Here is a 25,478-nt window from a genome sequence, read left to right on the forward strand (position 1 = left end):
CTGTGGGGAGCTGGGGCCGCCCCTTCTTTGGGTCCTCAGCACTGAACACGGGGAGAGGGTGACAGCACAGAGCAGCATGGCACGCCTCCACCATCTCAGAAAGCCCTGCTGGACCTAACTGGCTGGATCTCTCCGCCTCCCTGAGAACCTGTTAGCAGTGCAGATGGTCGGGCACCTGCGCCTCACAGGGCAGGGGCGGGGGCGGGGGTCTGGCCCCGTGAGCCCACCTGATGCAGCCAGAGTCAGAAGACAGAGGCTGAGTAATGGGAAAGTCTTTTGATTCTTGAGTTTCATTTCTGGGGCAGGCTGTTAGTTTCATTTCCTTCCCCACTGGAAAGGGAGGTACACCAAGGAGAGCCTGTCCTATAAAAGGGAAGCCAAGCCCGGGGGGACGAGCCATAGATGCTGTGCTGGTCTCCATACGTTCAGCGGGTGCTCAGGTAAGAGCTCGGTCCCTGGACGGAGGGCTGCAGCCCAGACCTTTCTTCTAGAAGCATTTCCTGGTCAGTGCGGCTTCTGCCAGAGGCGAGAAACAGGTAAATTTCTGAAGCTGCTCGTTTTGACTCTGGCCCCCAGCCCCCGCTTCGGGAAGAGGGCACATTCTGGAGGGGAAATGACCGGTCTGGGAGCTGTCTTCCCAAATCTGGCCAGGGGCCTGTGGTCACAAAGAAGTGGCTTTGGGTACTTCCGTGGCAGATACCGTACCTGGGGTGGGCAGAGGACTCTGCTCTGTGGTCTAGTGGTTTATAAGAATTGTCCTAAGTATATAGTCACCGTGACCCACCTCTTAGCTAGTAAAACTGTGCTGCTTTTTTGAAAGTTGCTGAGAGCAGATGTTCAGAATCTGTATCCTAAGAAAAAAATGTTTGAGGAGAGGTGGTGACTTGTCATGGTGATTGTTTCACAACAAAGACAGGAAAAAAGAGAAATCTGGGAGTTCCCCTGGTGGCTCAGCGGGTGAAGAACCCGACCTGAGTCCGTGAAGATGCCGGTTTGATCCCTGGCTCCGGCTCGGTGGGTTAAGGATCCAGCCTTGCCGTGAGCTGTGGTGTAGATCGCAGACGCGCCTCGGATCTGGCGTGGCTGCGGCTGCCGCCAGCAGCTACAGCTCTGATTCGACCCCGAGCCTGGGAACTTCCATATACTGCAGGTTCAGCCCTCCCCCACCCCCAAAAAAGAGAAAAAATAAAAAAGAAATGTATTCTTTGGCCTTCGCGGGTGCCTGACACAGTCTGCCAAACTCTAGGAAGTAAGGAGCGCACAGGCTCGGGTTACGAGAACAGATGACTTTAGGTCCTGTGGTTATGTTAATGCGATGGGGGCTGGGGACCTGGAGGAGGAGTCACGTGGTTGACGGCTGGAACCTTCAGTTCTTCCCCCAACCTCCGGGCGGGCAGAGGGGCTGGAACTTGATCTCTGATGGCCAGCGAGCTAATCAGTCATCAGTCTTGTCTCCGAAGAAGCCTTCTGAAAGCCCACCAGGGAAGGGGCAGGTGAGCACACCGAGTCGGGGGAGGGGCTCTCCGGAAAGCTTGGAAGCCCCGTGCCCTGCCCGACCTGCCTCTGCATCTTCCGTCTGGCCGTTCTTGAGTTACATCCGTTTATAATAAACCCGTGATCTAGTAAGTGAAAGGTTTCTCTCGGCTCTAGCAAATTATTTGAACCCCAGGAGGGGGTCGTAGGAACCTCTGATCAATACATGGTCCCCAGGGTCAGACACACAGGTGACCACCTGGACCGGAGTGGCCTCGTCTGGAATGGGCAGGGTGGGAGTGGAGCCGCTGAGGGGGGCTGAGCCCCATCAGGGAGCCCCGGGGAACCCTGTGGGGCTTCCTGGTAGAAAGTGTCAGAACCGAAGTCACTGCTTGGTGACATAGGAAACCACACAGATGAGAACAGAAGTCAGAATGGGAGCCCCACAGCCTGGCCTCAGCGTGGGGCACCCCCTTGCTTGTGGCAGTCGCTCTCAGCGGTGTCCTCGAAAGCCAGCTCTCCCAGGAATGGGGACACTTGATAGCATTTGCAATTCCCACTGTAGGGTGTGCTGGAAACGTTACTATGCCTTCGAGGTCTGATTTAAAGAAAGACAGCCATTGATGCCAAGTCTGCAGCAAAGAAAGGCAGATTAGGTGCAAACCACAGTGTGTTAGTGTCCTGTGGTGGCCCGGGGCGGGGAGGGGGGACTTCACCTTCAGAAATGCCCCCTCTGCCAGCTCTGAGATCAAGGCGTCAGCAGGGTTGGTTCCTGCAAAGACTGCAAAGAATCCTTCTTTGCCTCTTCCAGCTTCTGCCCGCTGCCAGTACTCCTTGGTGTTATCTGGGGAAAATATATTAGGATGCTGAGGTCACGCTGCCAGCGGAAGGAAATACTCCAGGCCCCGTGGTCAGCCGTGACCTGTGGCCCATTGTCACTGTGGGAGATTTTACAGGACAGAGCCTGAGCTTCCCTGTGCAGCTCACAGGGACCCAGCCGGGAGGGGGGGAAGGTTTAGGCGTGGATCCCAGGGTAGTGTGAACTTTCTTCTCCTGGACACTGTGAGGAAATCCCAGGGAACCAGATTCTTGTTGTATTTTGCTTTTCGGAGAAACTAGTTTCCTATTTACTTAAAAAAAAGGAGGGGTAGTATTCCCGCGGGTGTGTGTAAACACAGATTCCGTGCAAGAGGCCAGCTCAGAGGGGAGTTTTTAAGTGAATGCAGGGCTCCCCGCTCTGCGGGCACAGCCTGCCCAGCTGTGGAACCTCCCAGCAGAACCCAGGGCCCATGCAGGTCCCAGGGGCCAGACCCAGGGGCCAGGGGACGGTGGCAGCGTGCTGGATTTCAGGCCCTGGCACCTGCGTGTTACTCTCAGTGCACATGAAGAGTGCCAAGGAGAGACCAACTAGTACCCGTGAGACGTGGGTGTGATCCCTGGCCTCGCTCAGTGGGTTAAGGGTCCAGTGTCCGGTGTGGCCATGAGCTGTGGTGTAGGTCACAGATGTGGCTTGGATCCCGTGTTGCTACAGCTTGTGGCATAGGCTGGTGGCTACAGCTCCGATTTGAACCATAGCCTGGGAACCTCCATAGGCTGCAGGTTCGGCCCTAAAAAAAAGCAAAAAAAAGAGAGAGAGAGAGAGATTAAAAAATCGCTGGATATGTTCTTGAGGGCAATTTTATTAATTTGCAAAAAGGTGGAGACTGTGTGCTGAACTCATTTGAACGTCACGTCCTGTCTTCTATAAAAATGCAGAGAACGTTGCAAGAGGTCACATTTCCTCTTGGCACTTGTGAAGGGCTAGGTGTTCTGTAAAATGAATGTCTCCCTGGGGAACGTGGTAATGCGATGTGCTGTCGGGTGCGGGGGGTAGCAAAGCCTAAACCTCAGGGACTCTGGGGAAATGAAGAAGAACAGCCAGAAAAAACCGAGATGGAGTTTTGGTCCCCAACCAGAGGGAGGACCTGGCTAGGAGCCTTTTCCTCCCAATCTAGCTTAGGTCGCCCAGCCCTCCAAGGGCTGAGGGACAGGGATTCCTGTCCAGGAAGTGCCGGCATCATATCACGGGAACTAGTCCTACGCAGACCGTCCCCTGGGCCAGCTGTGGGTTTGACCTTCCACCCAGTTGGCTCTGGGTTTCTGCGGAACAGTCTCGAGGTTGCTCTTTCTCCACAAGAGGGAGCGGAAGCACTGGCTTAGGATTTGAACACAGAGGGGAAGGCGCTCCTTCCGCCTGAGCACCCTGCACAGGGCTCCCCAGGATGCAGGGCCGAGCCTGGGGATCCCCCATCGCTTAAGGTCTCCAGGTTGGTGAGACTGACCCCCTGGAGAAACACAGGTAGAAGGTCTTCCAGCCCAAACTCAGGTGTCAGGTCTGACCCCAGCAAGGCCAAGAAAGGCCAGGGCACACCCCATGCAGGCTGAGGACCAGAGGGGCCAGCCCACCACCCCCCTCAAAAAAGAAGCTGCCCTTGGACCGGGCTTTTTGAGCCTCTCGGGAGAAAGACGTGTTTCTCCCTTTCCCTGAGCTCATGCTGACCTCAGGACCTTTGCACTTGCATTTGCTCTGCTGGAAATGCTCCCGCTGGGACTGCTAACCCTTGTCTCTCTGCTCAATCATACCCTATTCACAGATCCACTCAAAACAGACCCATGCCAGCCAACCCCAGTATCAGTAACCACTGTCTATCTTCTGTCCGTCCGTCCTTCCTTCCTTCCTTCCTTCCTTCCTTCCCTCCTTTTGCTTTTAGGGCTGCACCTTGCTTTCTCTTGGGCCTCTCTCCTTGACGTGTAGACGGCTGCCTTCTCCCTGCGTCCACACATGGCCTCTTTCATAAGGGCCTCAGTCGGATTGGTTTAGGGTCCACCCTATAGGGACCTCAGTCACCTCTTTCAATGCTGAATCTCCAGTAGGGACCCACGCGGAGGTCCCCGGGGTTAGGTCCCCACCGTATGAACTTGGGGCACATTTCAGCCCATAACTGTCCTCAGAACATATTTGTCGAATGACTGAATGAATGAACCCCTCTCGTTTTAAAATGTTTGTTATTTTTTAATTTTTTATTTATTTTGTTTGTTTTTTGTCTTTTTTGTCTATTCTAGGGCTGCACCCATGGCATATGGAGGCTCCCAGGCTAGGGGTCCAATCGGTGCAGCCGCTGGCCTACACCACAGCCACAGCAACGCCAGATTGGAGCCTCGTCTGCCACCTACACCACAGCTCACGGCAATGCCGGATCCCCAACCCATTGAGCGAGGCCAGGGCTGGAACCTGAAACCCCATGGTTCCTAGTCGGATTTCGTTAACCACTGAGCCACGATGGACACTCCTATTTTTTAATTTTTTATACAAATTTTTTCTCTTTTCTTTCCTTTTTTTCTTTTTTGGTTCCACCAGTGGCACATGGAAGTTCCCAGGCCAGAGTTGTGACCTCTGCCCCAGCGACAGCAACACCAGATCCTAAACCCACTGTGCCGGGCCAGTGATTGAACCAGTGCCTTCACGAGACAAGCTGGGTCACTGACACTGCACCACAGCAGGGACTCCTTTTGATACAGTTTTTAAAGGTTACACAGCATTTACAGTTGTTACAAAATTTGGCTACATCCCCTGTGATGTGCAGTATATCTCACCATCCTTTTTCGTTTGTTTGCTTGTTTTTTATGGCCGCACTTGCAGCATATGGAAGTTCCCAGGCTAGGGGTTGAACCAGAGCTTCAGCTGCCGGCCTGCACCACAACTCACAGCAACACCGGACCCTTAACCCACGGAGCGAGGCCAGGGATCAAACCCACATCCTCATGGATACTATGTCAGGGTCTTAACCTGCTGAGCCACTTGGGAACTCCATCCCACCCTCATTTTTAAAACGGGCACAGCACACACAAAATTGTGACTGTGCACGTCCAGGTTGTGGAAGGGGAAAATGTGTAGCCCGGCCATCGGAGAAGAGATGCTTCTAACATGAAAAGGTCGGTTGGGACCATGTTTTTTTAGGAATCGTATCCTGAAAAAAGATCTCAGAGGTTTTCAGAAAGGGTCACAACATGATGCGGTCTGGGGTTTCGAAGAAAAAGAGGCACAAATGTGCGGGGCTTGGGGTCGGGGGGGGGCTCTGTCGTGAGGAGGGGGGAAGCTTGGACACGGGGCGCAGGTGGACGCCCAGAGTCCACCTATGGGGGAGGGGCCGTGCCAGGGCTCCAGTCCGCCCACTGGCTAGTGCCCTGATGCCAGCATGGCAAAGTCCCCAAAGTCCTCGGCTGCTGACGACAAGGCAGTTACCCACTCCTGGTTCTGGAGCCCAGAAGCTCTGGGTCAGGGGTCGGCAGGTCAGCTCCTCCCGGTGGCTCTGTGGGGCAGTCTGTTCTGGCCCCTCTCCCGGCGGCCGCACCTCTGGGGCTCCTGGACTCTGCCGTGTCTGCCTCTGTGTTCACGTCGCCTCCAGCCACGGGTTTCCGTGTCTCAAATCCCCCCACCTGCCTCTTCTTGGGTTTCGGGCCCACTGTCATTCGCAGAGCCTGGTCCATCGCGTCTGCCACGACCCTTTTCCCAGATACAGTCACAGTCCCGATCCTGAGGGGACCTGCCCTTGAGAGGGGGTCGCCACCCTTCAACCTGTTGCATCCGCTCTCTTCTCGGAGGAGGGGCAGGTGGGTCGTGGCAGGAAACGCTTCATGCCGTGGCGTCACCCGCTCGTCTCTGGGCCCCGACTTGGGTCAGGAACTGGACCTCCAGACCTCAGCGTCCTGACCCAGAAAATGCAGATCAGGAGCTAACACGCAGGGCTGCTGTGAAAAGGAAGGGAGTCCCCGTTGTGGCTTGGCGGGTTATGAACCTGACTGGTATCGATGAGGATGAGGGTTGGATCCATGGCCTTGCTTAGCGGGTTGAGGATCCAGCGTGGCCATGGCCGTGGCTGTGGCTGTGAACCGCAGCTGCAGCTCTGATTCAAACCTAGCTTGGGAACGTCCATATGCTGCGGGCCTGGCCCTAAAGGAAAAAAAAAAAAAAGAGAGAAAGTAGCATCTGGGAGCAGCACCTGGCGAGGCCTGCCCCCCAATACCGCAGCTGGCTCAGGACGCTGGCTCTCTGATTACAGGCCCTGTGGAGAAGCAGGGACCCAAAGAGCCTTCTCTCCCAGACCCTCCCACAGCCCGACCTAGTCTGGGGAGAAACAGTGGCAATGGGGCGGGGAGGGGCTTAAACGGACCCAGGAGAGCTACCTGTCACCTCTCTGTGCCTGATGCTGTTCCCCTGTCCTGTCCTGAACCTCAGGTGGCACAGAGTCCATTAGAGGTGACAGAGGGACCTTCACATTCTCCCGTGGCAGCGTGGGGTCCACTTGTCCCCAGGCCCCGGGAGCCCACAGACAGCCCTCTTGTGCTCTGTTGGCTGCCACCAGCTGCTCCCGCAGACGGGGCCTGTGCCCAGTTCCTGCCTCGCCTGCGTCTGGGTGCGGAGGATGGGCCGTGTGGGGCCGGATGAGGCAGGGCTGGCAAAGCTGCAGCCCAGGTGAGGTCTGCCTGGGGACCCTGGGCCATGTTCCTGTCTCATGTCTTTGCAGAGCGTGCCAAGAAGATTGAGGAGCTGAGCAGTGGAGATTGAAGCCACCAGCTCACCTGGGCATCAGCTGATGCCTAAACCCCGCATGTCGTGGCCTTACCAACGTCATAGGCAGGCTTCTTCCCCACCTCATCCCCACAAAGAAATGAATTTCTTCCCGCAGCAGCCTTTGCCCCTGGGCGCAGGCCCAGGGCAGATGACCTTCCCTCTAAACTGGCAGATGGGTGGGAAGGACCTCACCAAGGGCCTGAATATGCTGACCTTGAGCCCTCAGCAGCCAGGGGGAAAGAGTGGCCAGCAGACGTCAAAGGTAAGGGACCCACCATCCGCAAGGGCACATCCCAGCCCCCAGCCGGGGGAGGGAGGGCAGTGAATCCCCAAGCCCGGCTTCACAGCCGGTGTCCCTCCCTCTCCCGGGCACTTCCAACGAAGACAGGGACAGACGGTCTCCAGGGCAGCAGTGACCTCCCAGGAGTCTGGGGTCTCCTTTCTGGGAGCTCCCCCCCACACCCCCGCTGTGACGGCCACTGTCCCGCCCAACCCCCACCCCAGCTCGGTAGCCCTGGGGCCGGCTCCCCTCCCCGCTCTGGCTGGGAGCGTCCACCCTTGGTGCCGTCTCCCTGCTCAGCCAGACACCCCAACCCTCCCAGCCAGATGTTCCCCTGCAGCTGCAGAGCAAAGCCGCACTGGGCCATAGCGACCTCCCTCTCGAAGGGCACAGCCAGATCCCCCCCACCCCTGGCTGCCTGCCACGTCCGTGCATCTGTGCTGCCACAAATCCCCCACGGTGGTGGGAGCCCCCTCGGAGGTCATGACTGAAGTTGCGGTGCCTCCCCCAGGGGCCCGAGAACAACCTGTACAGCCCGTTCGAGGAGAAGGTGCGGCCCTGCATCGACCTCATCGACTCGCTGCGGGCCCTGGGCGTGGAGCAGGACCTGGCCCTGCCCACCATCGCCGTCATCGGGGACCAGAGTTCGGGCAAGAGCTCCGTGCTGGAGGCCCTGTCGGGGGTCCCTCTCCCCAGAGGCAGCGGTGAGCAGTGAGGGGCCAGCCGGCGACTGCCAGAGGCCAGCCACCTGCCAGCCACAAAGCGTCCCAGGGACCAGTGGTTTCAAGGGCAGGTTGCTGGGAAGGCCCCCAAGGGCATCTCTCACAGGCCTGGACGGCTGGGTCTGGAGCGCGTGGTGGCGGCTGGGGTCCCGGGTGTTCCCGATACCCCCGCGTCTGTGTTCTCTTCCCAATGGAGGGGTGGGGGATGAGGGGTTGGGGGGAGGGGGATGGAGCGGTGGGGGGATGAGGGGTGGGGGGTGTCTCCCCCAGACTCCTGCTGTCTCCTCTGTGTGAAGGGCTTGGGAGGGCTGGACCCACCCCTCATTCAGACGGATGCCATGGTCAGACATCCCCTTCTGTCCCAGCCCTGTGGCTGCCACCTGGATGGTGCCTGAGGCCTTTCCAGGGCATGGGCGTAAGCCAGGGGGCCTGGACTGGGCCCTAGAGAGGGACAGGGATTTCAAACAAGGTCTCTGGGGACACGAGGGCAGGTCCTTGGGGATAAGAGCCAAGGGCATCTCTGAGCGCTTCTTTTTAAGGGAGACTTAGGAGGTTGGGGAAACTCTTGCAGGAATCATCACCAGGTGTCCGCTAGCCCTGAGGCTGAAAAAGAAGGAGTGCCCGTGGCAGGGGAGGATCAGCTACCGCAAAGTGGAGCTCCAGCTGCAAGACCCCTCCCAGGTGGAGCGGGAAATACGCAAAGGTGAGCCCCGCCCCCCTTGGAAGGGCCCCTGGAGCTGCTGCAGCTCCTTCTGAAGCCTGGGGACCTCTCCAGCTCCGAGCGCCCCCCCACCATGCCCCCTCCTCATTCCTCCTTGTCTGCCCAGTTCCCGCTCTTTCTTCGGGTCTCAGTTTCCCGGCCCCTTCTCTGGGAATTGCCCCCTGCAGGACCCCTGGCCCTCGCTCCCCTGGGCACCGCTATCCAGAGGCCCTGCTCTAACCTAGCATGGCTGACCACCTGTGGCCACGTCCCTGTCCCCCAGAGCTGACCCCGCCCACCCATCATTCCCAGAAGCGCAGCCAACACTGCCCTTTGAACGGGGTTGTCCAGCACTTGAGATGAGCGTTAGTTAGGTAACTACAGAATGAGCAAAAGGCGCCGTTGCTCCTGGAGTCCATGTCCACGTCCCTTCCCGCTCGGAGGGACCGCTGGCAGCCACCCCCTCACAGCCCTGCCACCCAGGTCTCTGAGTCCCGAGGAGACTCCCCTTTCCTGCTGTTTTGCTGGGCTCAGCCAGGCTGGCAAGAATTAACCCTGATCATAAGATTGAGTATCTGCAGCCACGGCCTCCACCCCAGGGAGACAGGCTTTTTGCCTTATTAAGTAATAGACTCAGCATCTAGAGCTGGGGTTTCCACACGACTCTCTGGACCCAGCTCCCCCAAGAACCCTGGGGCCTCAGAGAGCTCCCTCCCGAGGTGAGGAAGCACCGCCCCCAATTCTAGCATTCAGCCCCCCAAACAGAGCTGCTTGAGACCCACAATTGGCAAGTTTCCTAGCTTGGAAAAAATAAAAAAACTCTGCACCAGCTCTGCCTTCCGTGATCCCTGTACCCTCCAGCCCCAGCGCTCTTGGGGTCACCCAGACTCTCTCTAACCAGGAGCTCTGTGGGCAGGACTGGGTGGGCCCCAGGGGTGCATGCTTAAGTGAACATTCTAGGTAAGGATGGATAATGAGCAAACCACAGCTGAGGCAGCTTCAGGACAGCATCTCGGAACTCCCATCCACTGCCAGTGGGAGGTTATATTGCTGCAAATCGCTTTGGAGAATTGGCACAATGCCCACGAAGATGGGGGACGCCCCCAAACTCTACCCCTGAGTATATACCCAGCCCGAGATGTGCACCCAAAGTTAGGTTCTGGAAAGTTCGTAGCGGCACTTTTGGCAAAGCTGGAAACCACCCATTGTCCATCAGCCGTAGACTGCATCGGGGCACAGGGTAGAATAACACAGGGCAAGGAGCAGCCTCAGCGATGAGGACGTGTATAAATGCAAGCTGAGCAAAGAGAATGGAGCCAAGAGAGGATATAGTTTATGCTTCCATCTATAATGAGATGGGCCCACGTGAAACTGATCTTCTTGTATTCAAAGGCGGTTACCCACCAGCAAAGTGGCTTGGCTCAACCAGGTATGAAGTACAAAAATAGCAAAGGAGTAGATGCTGGTAGGCAACAACCAGCAAGGAGAGAGGGCTTCAGGGGACTGGCCGTGCTCTGTTTCCTGACACTGACACTCCTGATGTGTCGCTTACGCCCGTGAGTCCAGCCTGAAACCCACCAAGCCACATGCTTAGGTCTGTTCCAACTCAATACAGTTATAAAGTCCTGTCTGTAGTAGTGACTCCAAATGAGCATTCAAGCAGGACAGAGTTTACAAAGGAGCAGCTCTGGGTTTCCCCATGGCCCCTGTTCCATCTCTAAAGAATGAGGCAGCGAGTGCCCACCGTGGCTCATCCATAACTAGTTATCCATGAGGGTTCGATCCCTGGCCTCGCTCAGTGGGTTAAGGATCTGGCGTTGCCGTGAGCTGTGGTGTAAGTCGAAGACACGCCTGGGATCCTGCTTTGCTGTGGCTGTGGTGTAGGCTAGCGTCTGTAGCTCCTATTTGACCCTAGTCCGAGAACCTTCATATGTCGTGGGTGTAGCCCTAAAAAAAGAACAATAAAAAAAAGGAGTTCCCGTCATGGCGCAGTGGAAACGAATCCAACTAGGAACCATGAGGTCCATGAGCTGTGGGGTAGGTTGCAGACATGGCTTGGATCTGATGTTGCTGGGGCTGTGGTGTAGGCCGGCAGCTGTAGCTCCAATTCAACCCCTAGTCTGGGAACCTCCATGTGCCACAGGTGCAGCCCCCCAAGAAAAGCAAGCAAGCAAGCAAGCAAGCAAGCAAGAAAGAAAGAAAGATAAAAGAGAGAACGAGGCGAATCGTCAGGGCTGTGTCTGGAGCTGCTTCCCAGTTCTCACACCCGCGCTGCTCTGGGTGGAATGGAGGTGCACCGCCTCACTGCCCCAGCTGCAGGTGCTTTTGCCAGGAGGGGTGGGTGGTTCATCCTGACCCTGGATGTCTCCTCTCTTGGCGTCTGTAGCCCAGGATGCCATCGCTGGGAGCGGAGTTGGCATCAGCCACGAGCTCATCAGTCTGGAGGTCACCTCCCCGGAGGTTCCAGACCTGACCCTCATCGATCTTCCCGGCATCACCAGGGTGGCCGTGGGCAACCAGCCCCAGGACATCGGACTGCAGGTGCGCCTTCCTGGGACTTGGGAGTGGACCGTGCTCAGCCGGGGAGACGTCCCGGGTCCCTGCAGGCAGCCCCAGGGCAGCGCTGGGCCTGCCCTCACTCCGAGTGGCAGGGGAGGGGGCTGGGGGCCGGGGCCACACACTCAGGACCTGGCAGGTCGTGGAAACAGGCGAGGTGGACTCGTGGGAGTGGAGATGGACAGGCGAATCCACACCCTGCCCGACCTCGTCCTATGGCCATGTCAGCCCAGCGTTACCCCTAAACTGTCCTCTGATTTAGAAGTAGCCAGGAATTGGATTTTTGCCTGAGATCTGCCCATTTTAGCAACACTTTGTCAGTACTACGTAAGTCGGATCACTTACCAGAGGCTGTGATCTCTGGCCAGGAGCAGGAAGGTCCGCACAGTGGACAGGGCTGAGAGCCACGGACCAGCTGTGACCCAGGACAAACCAACAGCCGCTGAGCCGGTGGCTTCCTTGCCAATGACCTTCCCACCCAAGGTCGCCTGAGGACGTGGTTCCCCCCCCCCGTCCCCGGGATGCTGGAGTCTCACATGGGCAGGTTCATCCCAAGACCAGCCTCGTCCAGCTGTGCTGAGCCAGCTCACGTGGAGGCCAGGGAGACGAGGACGGCCTGAGAATGGGGATGGGGTCCCGGGTGTAAAGGGACAGTGTGGAGGGGGGGCAGGATGAGACCCTTCTGGCCTGGGACTGGGGTCACTCACCTGCCCCGTCCCTTTTGTGGGGGACCCTGCTGGTGTTGGGAACCCAGCCACAGCCAAACTAGCATGTGGCCGTGCTCCCTGGATGGCGTCTTTGCCAGCTCCGCTGTCTCCGCGGCTAAATTACTCTTCCTTCCTCTGCATCCACACCGCCATCCTCAGTCTCCCTGGACGCGGGGTAATTAGCTCACTTCCCTTGGTGAGTCAAGTGACCCATTCCACTCCACGACCCTGCTTCAGCCAGCGAACGGTGGCATTGTCTAGGGTAGAGAAAGACGCGGGCGTGGGGTGACAGGCCATTCATTTCCTCCTGCCATGTCTTCCAGCCTCTAATGGAATCCAGATTTTTTTTTTTTTTTTTTTTTTTTGGCTTTTTACAGCCGCAGTGGCGGCGTATGGAGGTTCCCCGGTGAGGGGTCAGTTCGGAGCTGCAGCTCTTGGTCTGCACCACAGCCCCGGCCCCAGAAACTCCTTCCCCAGCCACAAAGTCTAAGAAATTGTACTAAATTCCTCTAACTTGAATGAGCTGGACCCCTTCCGAGAACAAGCTGCGGAAGAAGCCGTTGATTTTAGGAGACGGTATTGATGTCAGGGCCGTGGGAGCCGGGATGGAGTACCTGCCGCTTGGGGCGCTGGCTGGATTCTAGAGGATGTCAGGGGGTCACCCCAAGGCACCCCCAGCTTCGGGGGCAGATATGACACACACAGATCAGTCTGATAGAAGACTGGCTCTCGGGAGCCTCCGAGGGGGGGTGTCTGGAGAGAAAGGAGGGGCGTGTTCTGGCCGCAGGAGTCCGAGAGTCTTCCAGAAGGAAGAAATTGCGGTGATGAGCTCTGGAGGCTAAGTAGGACATCCGTAAGGGCAGGTGGGGCGGGCACTCCAGCGGAAGCCCCGAAGTGTGAGCCCCGCGTCCTGCTCTGGAGGGCGCGTCCGTCTACAGGGGCTCTTGGCTGACCAGGTGTGCTTGCTCTCCCTCTGCGACTCCCTGGCGACAGATCAAGGCGCTCATCAGGAAGTACATCCAGGAGCAGCAGACCATCAACTTGGTGGTGGTCCCCTGCAACGTGGACATCGCCACCACGGAGGCGCTGCGCATGGCCCAGGAGGTGGACCCCGAAGGAGACAGGACCATCGGTAGGCAGGGCCCAGCTTCTGGAGGCCGGGAAGGGAAGGGGAGGCCCCTCCGGCTTTAGAAGGGCCCGGAATGTAGCCCGTCGGAGGTGCCCGCATCCCGCGTGGGATCCGAGCGCTGTTCCCCCAGAAGCTCCATGGACTTGGAGTGCAGGGGAGCCCAGCAGAGGGGTCATTCTTGCTCCGGTCAGCGTTCGATGTGTGGCCCAAATCTGGAGGTTCTTTGCCCTCCTTCCCCTGTCCCTCCTTTGCATCCTGGAACCTTTCCGGATCGGGGAGCGCTGCCCAGAATGGTCCAGAGAGCAGAAAGCGACTGGCCCGTCGGCTCTGCAGTTCCTCGGGTAAAGTTCTGGCCACCGCTTGGTGCTGGTGAAGGCCTCCCTAGCGCCTTTATGAGCATGTGCAGGGCACAGGCCTCCAGGCTCACGCTGGGGCCGGGCGTCTGCGGAACATGTGTTCAAGCAGGACTCTTCACTGGGGAACTGGCTTCTCTCAAACCAGCCTTTTTGGGAGTTGCCACTGTGGTGCAGGGGGTTAAGAACCTGACAGTGTCTGTGAGGATGCAGGTTCGATCCTTGGCCTCGCTCAGTAGGTTAGGGATCCAGCAGAGTTCCCAGATGCGGTTCGGCTCTAGCATTGCTGTGGCTGTGGTGTCGGCTGCCAGCTGCAGCTCTGATTCAGCCCTGGGTTTGGGAACCTCCATATGCCATAGGTGTGGCCCTAAAAAGGAAAAAAATGTCCCCCCAGAAGGTATTTTAGGGGACCTGGTTTAAGAGCACAGACTGCCGGGGTTGGAATCCTTGTTCTATTACTTAGTGGCTACATATCCTTGGACAAAGGATACTGGTATTGTTTTAAGTTTTACTCTTCTTATTCAATATCACTTCTTTGCAATCATTCCACCTACCTTTGGAGTTTACTTTCCTGAAAATTTGCAAGTCGTTTTCCTTGACTCAATGGATACTCAGTATGTAATCGTCTTTTCCATTTTTTCCCCCAAACAAATGCTCAGTTTTCGGGTAAGGATGAAAATGAACATTAGGGGAAGACAATACAAGTTTAATATGTTACCATCTGCCCGGCCACACTTGTGCCCGTTAGCCGCCGCCGTTCACAGGCATCTAGAACGCACTGAACCAGAGAGAAAACTCAGGGGTGGGGTCACCGTCATTGTAAGTGCCATTTCTTTCTCATCTCAAAGGCATGTCAGTAGGGATGTCTCACTGATGCCCCGGAAGGGAATGGCATCTGTCCAGTAGACGGATCCATTTGGATGTTCGTATCTCTATTGAGATGGAGTACCACTCTGTCGGCTAAAAACAAAAACAAAAACAAAACAAAACAACCTGAAAGTCGACAGTGCAGTTTTATTTGGGGTGAAATTAGGACGGAAGCCCAGGAGCCGGCATCTCAGGGAGCCCCGAGAAACGGCGCCCAGGAGGCGGCGGGGGGCGGGGGGAGCTAGGATACAGGAGTTTTTGCAACAAAGGGAAGGGCGTAGGAACAAAAGATTTACAGGAAACCGGATTTACAGACAAAGATTTCCAGAAAGCCCAGAAGAGGAGGTCTGGGCTTCCTGGACTCACTCCTTTGATGTGACCTCAGTTGGGGGCCAGTCGTCTGTGTGTCTTTCCTGAGTTCCCTCAGGGCTCGCTGGCCCACCTTTGGGAGTGGCTGTTCTCACTTTCGTTTTTTGGTTTTTGTTTTCTCTCTTTTTTTTTGCTTTTTAGGGCTGCCCCCGCAGCATATGGAGGTTCCCAGTCTAGGGGTCGAATCCCACTCTAGGGGAGCTACAGCTCCCAGCCTACACCTCAGCCATAGCAATGCCAGATCTGAGCCGTCTTTGACCTACACCACAGCTCACAGCATCGCCGGATTCTTTAACCCACTGAGCAAGGCCAGGGATCGAACCTGCAACCTCATGGTTCCTCTTTGGATTTGTTTCTGCTGCGCCGCGACAAAACAAAATGACACCTTTTGTTTTGTCCACTAACTGCAGCCCTGGAGGCTCTATTTCATGCTGCCCCAAAGAGGAACAGGGAAATATATAAAGACGTATCAGAAAGGGGAGTGGGGAAGGGCATGCAACGCGGACAAGCGTGCAGTCCCTTCTCGGTCCTTACTTTTCTCAACCTCTCAGCCCATGTCGGGATGGCTGAGCCCTCCCTTCTCCAGAAACCTTTCCTGCCTTGGCTGTGACGTCACAGATCTGGGTCCCCGTTCTCAGGTCTCCTGGTCCCTGGCCAGCTAGAGGTCACATTCTTAGTTTGGTTGCTTTTCCACATCTCTGACCTCTACATGTTGGACCCCAGAACTTGCTTCTGAGCTCTCCCCTCTTTCTTTAAATAATCGTGTCCGCCCACAGTTTTGAATCGCATCCGTAAGCCAGCAATGCCCAGAGCTCTCTCTGTAACCCTTAACCCTTCCTTAGACCTGACCCTTGGATGTCCATTCAGTGTCTCCAGTTTAACTTGACCAAAACGTGACTCCCGATACCCCACCCGACCCAAGTCTTCCTCCTCCCTGAGGCTGCCTCACCTCACTTAACACCGTATCCACCTGCCCAGTTCAGAAGCCGCATTGATGAGCCACGCTTGAGTCTTTCTTCCCATTGCTTCCATGTCTGATTCCTTTGAGGTCCTGGTGACTCTGCCTCCAAACCAGGACCCAGTCCATCCACTCCTCTCCATCTGCACAGTCACCGCCTAGACCAAGCCTCCAGCCGCTCCTGCCTGGCTTCCTCCTGCCAGCCTCTTGGCATCCACCTTGCCCTCTACAGCGCACTCTGTACCAGCCTTTCAGGTGTACGTCAGGCCATGCCCTTCCTCCGCTTTTACCCTCTAATGCTCCCATCTCACCTGTACAAAGCCCAGGCCCCTTTACCTGGACAACTAGGTCCTCTGTACGTGCCTGGCCTCGGTGTGCCTCTGATCACAGGTCCCATCGCTCACTGCCTTGCCCGCTCCTCTCTGATGTGGCTCAGTCACCCCAGCTCCTCCTTGCTAAGGGCCGGGAATGCTCCTTCTCCGTCTTCATCAGGCTGGGCTCGACCCAGACGTGCCTTCTCAGAGGTCCTCCTGGAAACCCCGCCTCAAACTGTACCCCCACCCCTGTCTGCAGTCATTGGCCAGCACTTCAACTGATTGTCATTCTCTGCAGAACACGAATCAATACTGAATATTTTCTTTATTTCTGTAGATGGCCAGATCAGCCCATCTGGCTCTCTCCTGCTTGAAGGTGGGAGACATTCACGGGTCAGGGACTTTTCAGTCTCGACTGTGCTACCTCCTCAACACCGCAAGTGGTGTGCTTGATGAGCCCTTGTTAAGGAAATACGTATGTGTAATGGACTCGGGAATGAATTCATTTAAAAAATTAAAGTATCTAGAAACTGCTCAATAGTTGGGTCAGTAATCAACGCTCTTGAGCCGCGAGAGACAGGGGTGCTTTCTGACTTGGCTTCTCTGTGAAAGGCTCTCCTCCTCCAGGTAGGGTGAATTTTCATCACGAGCCTCCACTGTTATCTTCCTGCTGCTTTTTCTCGGGATCAAGTACAATGATCCAGGCTTTCCTGAAGGACCGCTGCTTCCAGGGAAGGGGCTTCTTGGCGGCTTCCTGTCTTCCCAGTAGAAGGTCCTCTATGTTAGCAAAGTAGATTCAGAGATGTCTTGGCTCCGTTAGTCGCATGAAGGCCTGTCCTCCCCTAAACCTTTTAGTGACTCTAAGATGTGATCTTAAATAACACCCTTGGTAAGAGGAAGTTTAAAACAGAGAAAATCAACTACATATGTGCCAGGAAAGGCTCAGAAAATGGCAGACCCTGGGAGTTCCCATTGTGGTACAGCAGTAAGGAACCTGACTACTGACCGTGAGGATGCAGGTTTGATCCCTGGCCTCACTCCGTGGGTTAGGGATCTGGTGTTGCCGTGAGCTGTGGTGTAAGTCACAGATGTGGCTTGGATCTGGTGTTGCTGTGGTTGTGATCTAGGTTGGCAGGTGTAGCTCTGCTGTGACCCCTTGCCTGGGAACCTCCATAAGCCTCAGACGTGGCCCTAAAAAGACAAAAACAAAGGGGGGGGGCCGCGCGCGAGCAGCTGGTAGACCAGACGGCCAGACTTTACCACACATTAAAAAGAAAAAAACAGTAGGTGACATTCCGTTTTCCAACATAAACAATCAAACAAAAAAAAATGCTGTGGCAAAATTAAACACTCAAAGACCACAACCCCTCGGAATGCCAAGCTTTCAATCCAGCGTGAGCAGAAAGGAGTGAGGAGGAGAGTGAGAGGAAGGCACGAAGGAGCGAGTTGGGGGAGGTACCCACAGAAGGGGCAGAGGGAGTCCCTGACGGGGACACTAGAGAGAGGGCACGGACCCTCCTTCCAGCAGAGGACACCTTTTTCTGGAAACACAGTGATGGGGCAGTGTGGCTCTGATGATGCTTGTTGCCTTAGTGTCTGGCACCCAGCAGGTACCCAGGAAACATTTGTTAAATACATTACACAAGGCAGTTCATAAGCTGAATGAGTGGGTGAGCCAATAAGAATGCGAGTAAGGGGAGTGATGCTGGAGGGACTTAAAGGGATTCTCAGGCCCGGGGCCATCAACTCTGCTGAAGGCATTGTGGGTCCCAGCCAAAGGAGATCCCACAGCCCAGCAGCACTCAGAGATCTTTGGGGAAAGAACCGCCCTTTCCATTGTCCTTCTCGAATCCCCTCCCAGGGATCCTGACCAAACCAGATCTGGTGGACACGGGCGCCGAGAAAGTTGTCCTGAATGTGATGCAGAACCTCACATACCATCTCAAGAAGGGCTACATGATAGTGAAGTGCCGTGGCCAGCAGGAGATCTTGAACAAGCTGAGCCTGGCCGAGGCAACCAAGAGGGAAATCGCATTCTTTCACTCGCATCCGCACTTCAGGTAAGATGCTTGAGGACAACCTTGGACTCCGTGGAAGCCAGCCCTGCCTCCCAGAATGGGCCAAGATCAGTACCAAATTAAATAGGAAAACGATGCAGCAGAGCATCACCTACCCTTCATGTGGGTACACATTCTTTTTTGTGTTCTTCTCCACTGTGACTTATCACAGGATACTGAGTAGAGTTCCCCGTGCTCTACAGTGGGACCCTGTTGTTTATCCATCCTGTATATAATAGGTCGCCTCTGCTAGTTCCAACCCCCCACCGTCCATCCCTCTTCCACCCCCGCCCCCGTCCCCTTGGCAAGCACACGTCTGTTCTCTATGTGAGTCTGTTTCTGTTTTGTAGATGCGTTCTTTCGTACCATATTTTAGACTCCGCATAGAAGCATATCACATGGTATCGGTCTCTGTCTGACTTATTTCTCTTAGTTCGAGACTCTCTGGGTCCATCCATGTTGCTGCAAATGGCATCATTTCATTCTTTTTTACGGCTGAGTAATATTCCATTGTGTACATGTACCACATCTTCTTTATCCAGTCCTCCATCCATGGACTTTTAGGTTGCTTCCAGGTCTTGGCTATTGCGAACAGTGCTGCTATGAACATGGGGTGCGTGTATCTTTTTGAATGATAATTTTATCTGGATATATGCCCAGAAGTGGGATTGCAGGACCAAATGGCAATTCTGTTTTTACTTTTTTGATGAACCTCCACGCCGTTCTCTATAGTGGCTGCATCAATTTACATTCCTGCCAACCCTGTCGGAAGGTTCTCTTTTCTCCACACTCTCTCCAGCATTCGAACAAATCGTGTTTTCTTGAACCCTGATGATGATGCTGATTAAAAGTTTACCGTAGCTTAACTTCCCCAGAGACCTTGAGCAGTGGTTTGCAAAGCGTGGCCCCGGGACCAGCAGTATCAACCTCGAATGGGAACTTCTTAGAAACCCAAAGTCGCGGGTCCATACGGCACAACCCATTTTGGTTTCCCAAAATGTTTTCACTCGCGTTCTCATTTGAGTTGCACAAAATCTGGAGAGTCTTCCCATTTTGGTAGCAAAGAAGAAGAAAGGCAAACAACTGGTAAATGCAAACAGAACTAGACTCAGATCCCTAACTTTCATAAACCTATCCAACCACCATAAATGGTTCACTTTCAAACCCTCTTCATGGAACTCTTTGGAGCCTGCAAACCAAATGGTTTTATTCAATGTAAATTACCCTGTAGCGACTCTGCAGTTTGCAGGATGTTGGGGTTTTTCCCATTGAATGGGGTACATTTTCCTTTCCTGTCATTCAAGAACTTGCTATTCCTGAACCTTGAGGGAACAGGTAACAACTTACAGAGGTCACTCCTGCTTTAAAGAGAGACTTGGTAAGAACACCTGAGAAAATCATGAATTTGGGAAGACCAGGTTTGCTTCTTGCCCTGTGCCCTGGGGAGGTGCCTCCAGTTCTATGAGCTTTCGCTCTCTCATCTGGTCCAGGAGCCCTGCTACTACCTCAGAGGATTGTGTTTTGGGTTAAATGGCAAAGACACATGCAAGGCTTCTAGCCAGCCCTCCATAAATAAAACCCTGGTTCCTTCTTTCTCTCTGCTTCTGCCCTGAATGGGAGAAACAGATCATGTTCCATAGTGTTGGGGAATCACAGGGAGAGAAAACTGGGCTCACCCAACAGAGAGAAGATTCTCTAACAGTCACACCGCTGGTTCTCAACCCTGAACAAGCAGCAGACTCTCCAGGAGCATTTGTTAAAATCCAGCTGGTGGTGCTCTGTCCCAGAGTTTCTGAGATCTGGGGTGGGACCCAGGAATTTGGGTTTCTAACAAGTTCCTGTTTAGGGTTGATATTTGCTGGTCCAGGGGCCACACTTTGCAAACTGCTTCTCAGGGTCTCTGGGAACGTTAAGTCTTGGATGAACAAGCGTGTTGAATGGCTGAGTTGAAATCCTTGTGCGCCCACATGCTCGAACTCGGCACCTGCTGGAGAGGGACGTGGAGTCGTACTGGCAAAGTGACCCTACGGGATCCTTCCTGAATTCCTGTTAAGGGCAAACACACAACCCAGCAGCTAGACTGCCTGGTGAGCGACCCTGGGAAAGTGACTTAACCTCTCTGTGCCTTCGTCTTTCTCTCAAAGATTGGCCCTTCAATGATTAAATATTTATCAAGGGCTTAGAATGGTGTGGACGCTTAGTAAGCCCCAGGTAAACCTGCTTGAGACTTGATTTGATTGGGGCGAGAACTTTTAATGTGAGGTCCACCCTCCCGACAAACATCGGTGTACACACTGCTCTTTTGTTCACGACAGGCTCGGTATTGCTCAGCGGAGTTCAAGGACCTACTCATCTTGCATAAGGGAAATTTCATGCCCTTTGATTAGCAGCTCCTCATTTCCTGCCCCCCCCCCATACCTGGCAACCACCAGTCCACTCCCTGATTGCATGAGTTGACCTTTTTATTTATTTTTTACATTTCTAAATTTTTTTTGTCTTTTGTCTCTTTAGGACTGCACCTGCGGCATATGGAAGTTCCCAGGCTAGGGGTGCAATCGGAGCTGCAGCTGCCAGCCCACACCACAGCCACAGGAACACGGGATCTGAGCCGCGTCTGCAACCTGCACTACAGCTCACGGCAACGCCGGATCATTAAACCACTGAGCAAGGGCAGGGATTGAACCCACGTCTTCATGGACAGTATGTCTTGTTCTTAACTGCTGAGCCACAATGAACTCCCAGGCTTGACCATTTTAGAGAGCTCATGTCAATGGATCATTTGTCCTTCTGGGAGTGGCTTGTTTCTCTAACGTAACGTGCTTGATGTTCTTTCATGCTGTCACATGTCGCCAAATGTCCTTCTTTTTCTAGGCTGGATGATGGTCTCTTGCATGTATCCACCACATGTGTTAATCTATATATCTTTCCATGGACATCTAACTGGTCTCCACACCTGTGGACGTGGGAGTGCTAGTGTCTCTGAGATCTTAATTTCGATTCTTTTGATTAGATACCCAGAAATAAATTCTTGGATCATATGGTAGCCCACTTTTAATCTTTTTTTTTTTTTTTTTTTTTTTTTTTGACCGCCTTTGGCATATGGAGTTCCAGGCCAGGGATCAGATCTGAGCCGCAGTTGTGACCTATGCCGCAGCCATAGCAAGGCTGGATCCTTAACCCACTGTACTGGGCCAGGGATCGAACCCGCCTCCCTGCGAGCACTGCAAAGATGCTGTCGATCCCTTTGTGCCACAGCGGGAAGGCCCCGTTTTTAATTTTCTGACGTGCTTGTAATTTTTCGTGGTGCTTTGCGTAATGGCCCTGCCATTTTGAATTCCCGTCAGGGAATCGTAGCGCATTCCAGTTTCTTCATGTCCTTGCCAACGCATGTCACCTAACCCATGTGAAGTGGTATTCCATTGTGGTTTGATTCGTGGTTCCCTGATGATTAGTGATGTTGAGCATCTTTTCATGTACCTATTGGCCGACTATATGTCTTCTTTAAAGAAATCTCTATTCAAGTCTTTAGCCCATTTTTAAACTGGGGTATGAGAGTTTACTTGCTCTTGAATCGTAGAGTTTCGTATATATTTCATAACTTAACCCCTTATCGGATACATGGTTTGCAGGTATCTCCCGCCATTTGGTCGCCTGTCTTCTCCTCTGTGGATGGTTCTTTTGGTTGGATCTCATCCTACTTGTCTCTTTTTGCTTTTGTTGACTGTGCTTTTGGTGTCAGACCATGAAGTCGTTTCCAAGATCAATATGATGAAGCTGTTCCCCCATGTTTTCGTCTAGGAGTTTTCAGGTCTTACACTTAAGCCTTCAATTTTCAGTTGACTTTTGTGTCTAGTGTAAGATTAGGGTCCAACTTCATTCTTGCATTGTGGATATCCAATGTTCCCAACACTGTTTTTTGAAGAGATTATCCTTTTTCTTTGTGCATTCAGGGCGCTTTTGCCAAAAATCAGTTCTCTGTATATGCATGGATTTATCTCTGGGCTTGCTATTCTGTCCCATAGGTCTATATGTCTGTCTTTATGCTAGGACCATACTGCTTTAATCATGGTAGTTTTGTAATATATTTGATGTCAGGAAATACGATGCCTCCCTCCAGCTTTGTTCTTCTTTATCAAGACTGACTTAGCTATTCAGGGACCAACATTGGATAGAAGAAATAAGACAGTAGTTTGGGAAAGTCACGTCACCTCTACGAAGTTATCTTTGGTTTGCGTTCCCTGAAAAGATGACTTGCCTCATGAGTTTATTGCAATGATAAGAAGAGAAAATCAATGTAACCTTCCCAGCACCATTCCTGCTTAGGTCTGGGCTTGCTCCATCATTATCAACTGTCCTTCTCATGCCCTCCCTGGCTTTTCTGAAGTCCCGTGTTGCTCCAAGGAGCTGAGCTCACCTACCTGCTTACAAGGCCCAGTTTTTGGAACATGATCCTGTGGGGCCTTCCTAAGTTCTCGTGTGCTCTGTCTCGTTTCAGAATCCTGCTGGAGGAAGGAAAGGCCACAGTGCCTCGTCTGGCAGAACGACTCACCGTCGAGCTCATCGGGCATATCAGTGTGAGTTGGTGGGTTGAGGTACAAGGGATGTAAAAATGACTGTCCAAGTCACTTTCTTTTTTTTCTTCGTCTTCTTTTTACTGCCATATCTGCAGAATGTGGAAGCTCCCAGCCTAGGGTTCAAGTCAGAGCTGTAGCTGCTGGTCTATACCACAGCCACAGCAACATGGGATCTGAGCCACATCTTTGACCTACACCGCTGCTTGTGGCCACACCAGATCCTTAACCCACTGAGTGAGGCCGGGAATCGAATCCACATCCTCATGGACCCTATGTCTGGTTCTTAACCTGCTGAGCCACTATGGGAATTCCCCAAGTCACTTTCTTGGTCATGGGTTGTCTAAGATTCCCCACTGAACTGTCCAAAGCAACAGAGAAACAAGCACATTCTGGAAACCTCATCAGTGCTGGTCAGAGGCTCACGAGAGAGCTTCTGAACTGGGGGAGCAACAACTGCATAATGCTGAAACAGAGCTGAATCTGTCACTTTGAAGGATGCAAAAAGGAAAAGAAGAAAACTCTGGTGCCTGGTTCGCAGTGTGAAAAGGAATGAACACTGAGTTGGCAAAATTTGTACTAGGTTAAAAATGCACAGTGTAGGGGTTCTCCTGTGGCACAGCGGGTCAAGGATCAGGCATTGTCCTTGCAGCGGCTCAGGTCACAGCTGTGACATGGGTTCCATTCCTGGCCCAGGAACTCGACATGCTGCAGCAAGGCAAAAAAAAAAAAAAAAAATCAGCATATAAAGAAAGCATTGCCCCAGCTTCAACCTTGTAGGAAACATGTTCAGTTTCCACAGATGCTCAAAAATGGACAACCATAGGCAGAGTTCTCATGATGTCACAGGAGATAGACTCACTGCGTCTTCGTGCTTCGTGAGAAGTAAAATGTGTCACACTTGCCTGAACCTTTGCACCTGAAATAGAACAACCTGGAAAGTTGGAGGATTAAACCTAAGAGCAGAGATGATCCCAGAGGCCGGATTCTGGGCGATGCTAAATTGCGTGTCACATAAAAGCAGCGAATTCTTTTGAACCTGAAGACGCAGAATCAAGAGATAATTGTTTGGGGGGCCCGTGGTTCTCAAATGACGAGCCCACCAAAATTTCCTGAAACGTATGTTTAAACTCTGCTTCCTGGGCCCCAGGCTGGGTGTCTGAGCCCATAGGTCCTGGGTGGGCCCAGGAATTCATTCTTCTCACTTCCCAGGTGACTGAGGGGACACAACTTTGAGGAACACTGATTCCGCTGGAACCCCCAGGTTTGCCATAGATGATTCTCAAAGACAAAAAGCTATGTATTCCCTGTCCAATCGAGAAAAACATCTTTTCTGCAAAAAGACGTTGCAGTTTGATCATTTTGTCCTAACACAGTGCCCAACGATTAAATATTTCACGTGAAAATTTGCATTTCAGTCTTGTGCTATTTCATGTATTTATTCCTTTATTTATTTGGCTGTGGCATGCAGCGGCTCGATGTGGGATTTCAGTCACCAGACCAGGGATTAAACTCGGGCCGCAACAGTGAAAGCATCCAACTGCTTTCCCAGTCCTAGGCTATTTTAATTTTCACAATGTATAAATATTAATGACATGAGATCTAGAAAGAAAATGAACCATGTGTATAATACTATTTTAAGTGTGTTTGACCAATCCTGAGTCAACACACTTAGAGGGAAAAGGAATACAGTTCTGCCTCCAGATACAAATTGTCCAAAAAAAAAAAAAAAAAAAAAAGACAGAGACCTTATCTATGTCTTAAGATGCTAATCCACAAACTGCCTCTAAATCCCAAAGAGCCCATCCTGCCGGGCTGCTTCACTCAGGCATCCTTACCTGCAGAGTTCACCTGCTTGGGCTGCGGAGCTGGCGAGCGGGGTGTCAGTGGAGCTCTGCCCCTGACCAGCCCAGCCATGCTATCGAGCAGCTTGCCCCTCTGAGACGTGGGCTTTGTACGGCCCGCCCTCCGGGGGGGGCTTCGCTGAGATGGGGAGGGCTTGGAAGGATGCTCGGCCCAAAGACAACCCTCCTTGCTGCCCTTCTCCATCTTTCCTTCTCCTCTGCTTCGCTGTTGCCATCAGCAGCCTTGACTGCTTAGGACTGTGCCCAGCCTGATAGCGATTTGCTGACACATCCTTTCCCGAAGCACCGTTTGTCAGCTCGTAACACCCAAAGACCACCGCCGGGACCTTTCAGTAATCTTCCCCTACAGGCATGTGTGCCTGTTCTTTTCTCGGGCAAAGCACCGAGTCAAACAAAACAACCCCAACAACCAAACCCCCCCAAACTGGCCACCAGCCGCTTCCTCCCCACTCTGATCACGTAGCAGAACTGGAACATTCGACGCCAGATGATGGTTCACGCTGAAGTGCCCAGCCATTGCATGCAAAGCCCTCCTTGAGCTTGGAACACGTGTTAACGTCTTAACAAGCTTCGCCCGCTAATAGAAATTCTGGATCCGCTTGAGTGTGTTCAGGTGGGCTTCTGTGCACACCTACCAGACCTGCCAGCTCATCTCATCAAGCTGCCACGTTTTGTTTCCTCCTGTTTTGTTCAGAAATCGCTGCCGTTGTTGTTCAGTCAGATAAAGGAGATCCACCAGAGTGCGACAGAGGAGCTGCGCCTGTGTGGAGCCAGCGTCCCCAGCAACGACGCTGATAAAATGTTCTTTCTGATTGAGGTCAGGATTCCTGGGGACCCCGCGTGGCCCTCAAAAGCACAGAAAGTGGCTTCCCTGTCACCAGATCTCTTGAGACAATCCGATCCTTCCTGGTGGCCCCGCTCCCCCCGAGGTGGCCCTTCATGCTCC

At 53.5% G+C, this 25,478-nt stretch overlaps 1 protein-coding gene across 1 annotated transcript; it reads left to right on the forward strand.

Moving 5' to 3' along the window:
• MX2 (myxovirus (influenza virus) resistance 2 (mouse)) lies at window positions 398–23,377 on the forward strand (the record flags this gene model as incomplete). Its single annotated transcript, NM_001097416.1, is given in 8 exon segments — window positions 398–536; window positions 7,038–7,346; window positions 7,876–8,068; window positions 8,658–8,789; window positions 11,173–11,327; window positions 13,043–13,181; window positions 17,901–18,099; window positions 22,592–23,377. Coding segments are annotated over 7 exon segments (1,170 nt in total). The 3' UTR covers window positions 22,704–23,377.

This window comes from Sus scrofa, chromosome 13 (assembly GCF_000003025.6).
Source record: "Sus scrofa isolate TJ Tabasco breed Duroc chromosome 13, Sscrofa11.1, whole genome shotgun sequence".
NCBI classification, from domain to species: domain Eukaryota; kingdom Metazoa; phylum Chordata; class Mammalia; order Artiodactyla; family Suidae; genus Sus; species Sus scrofa.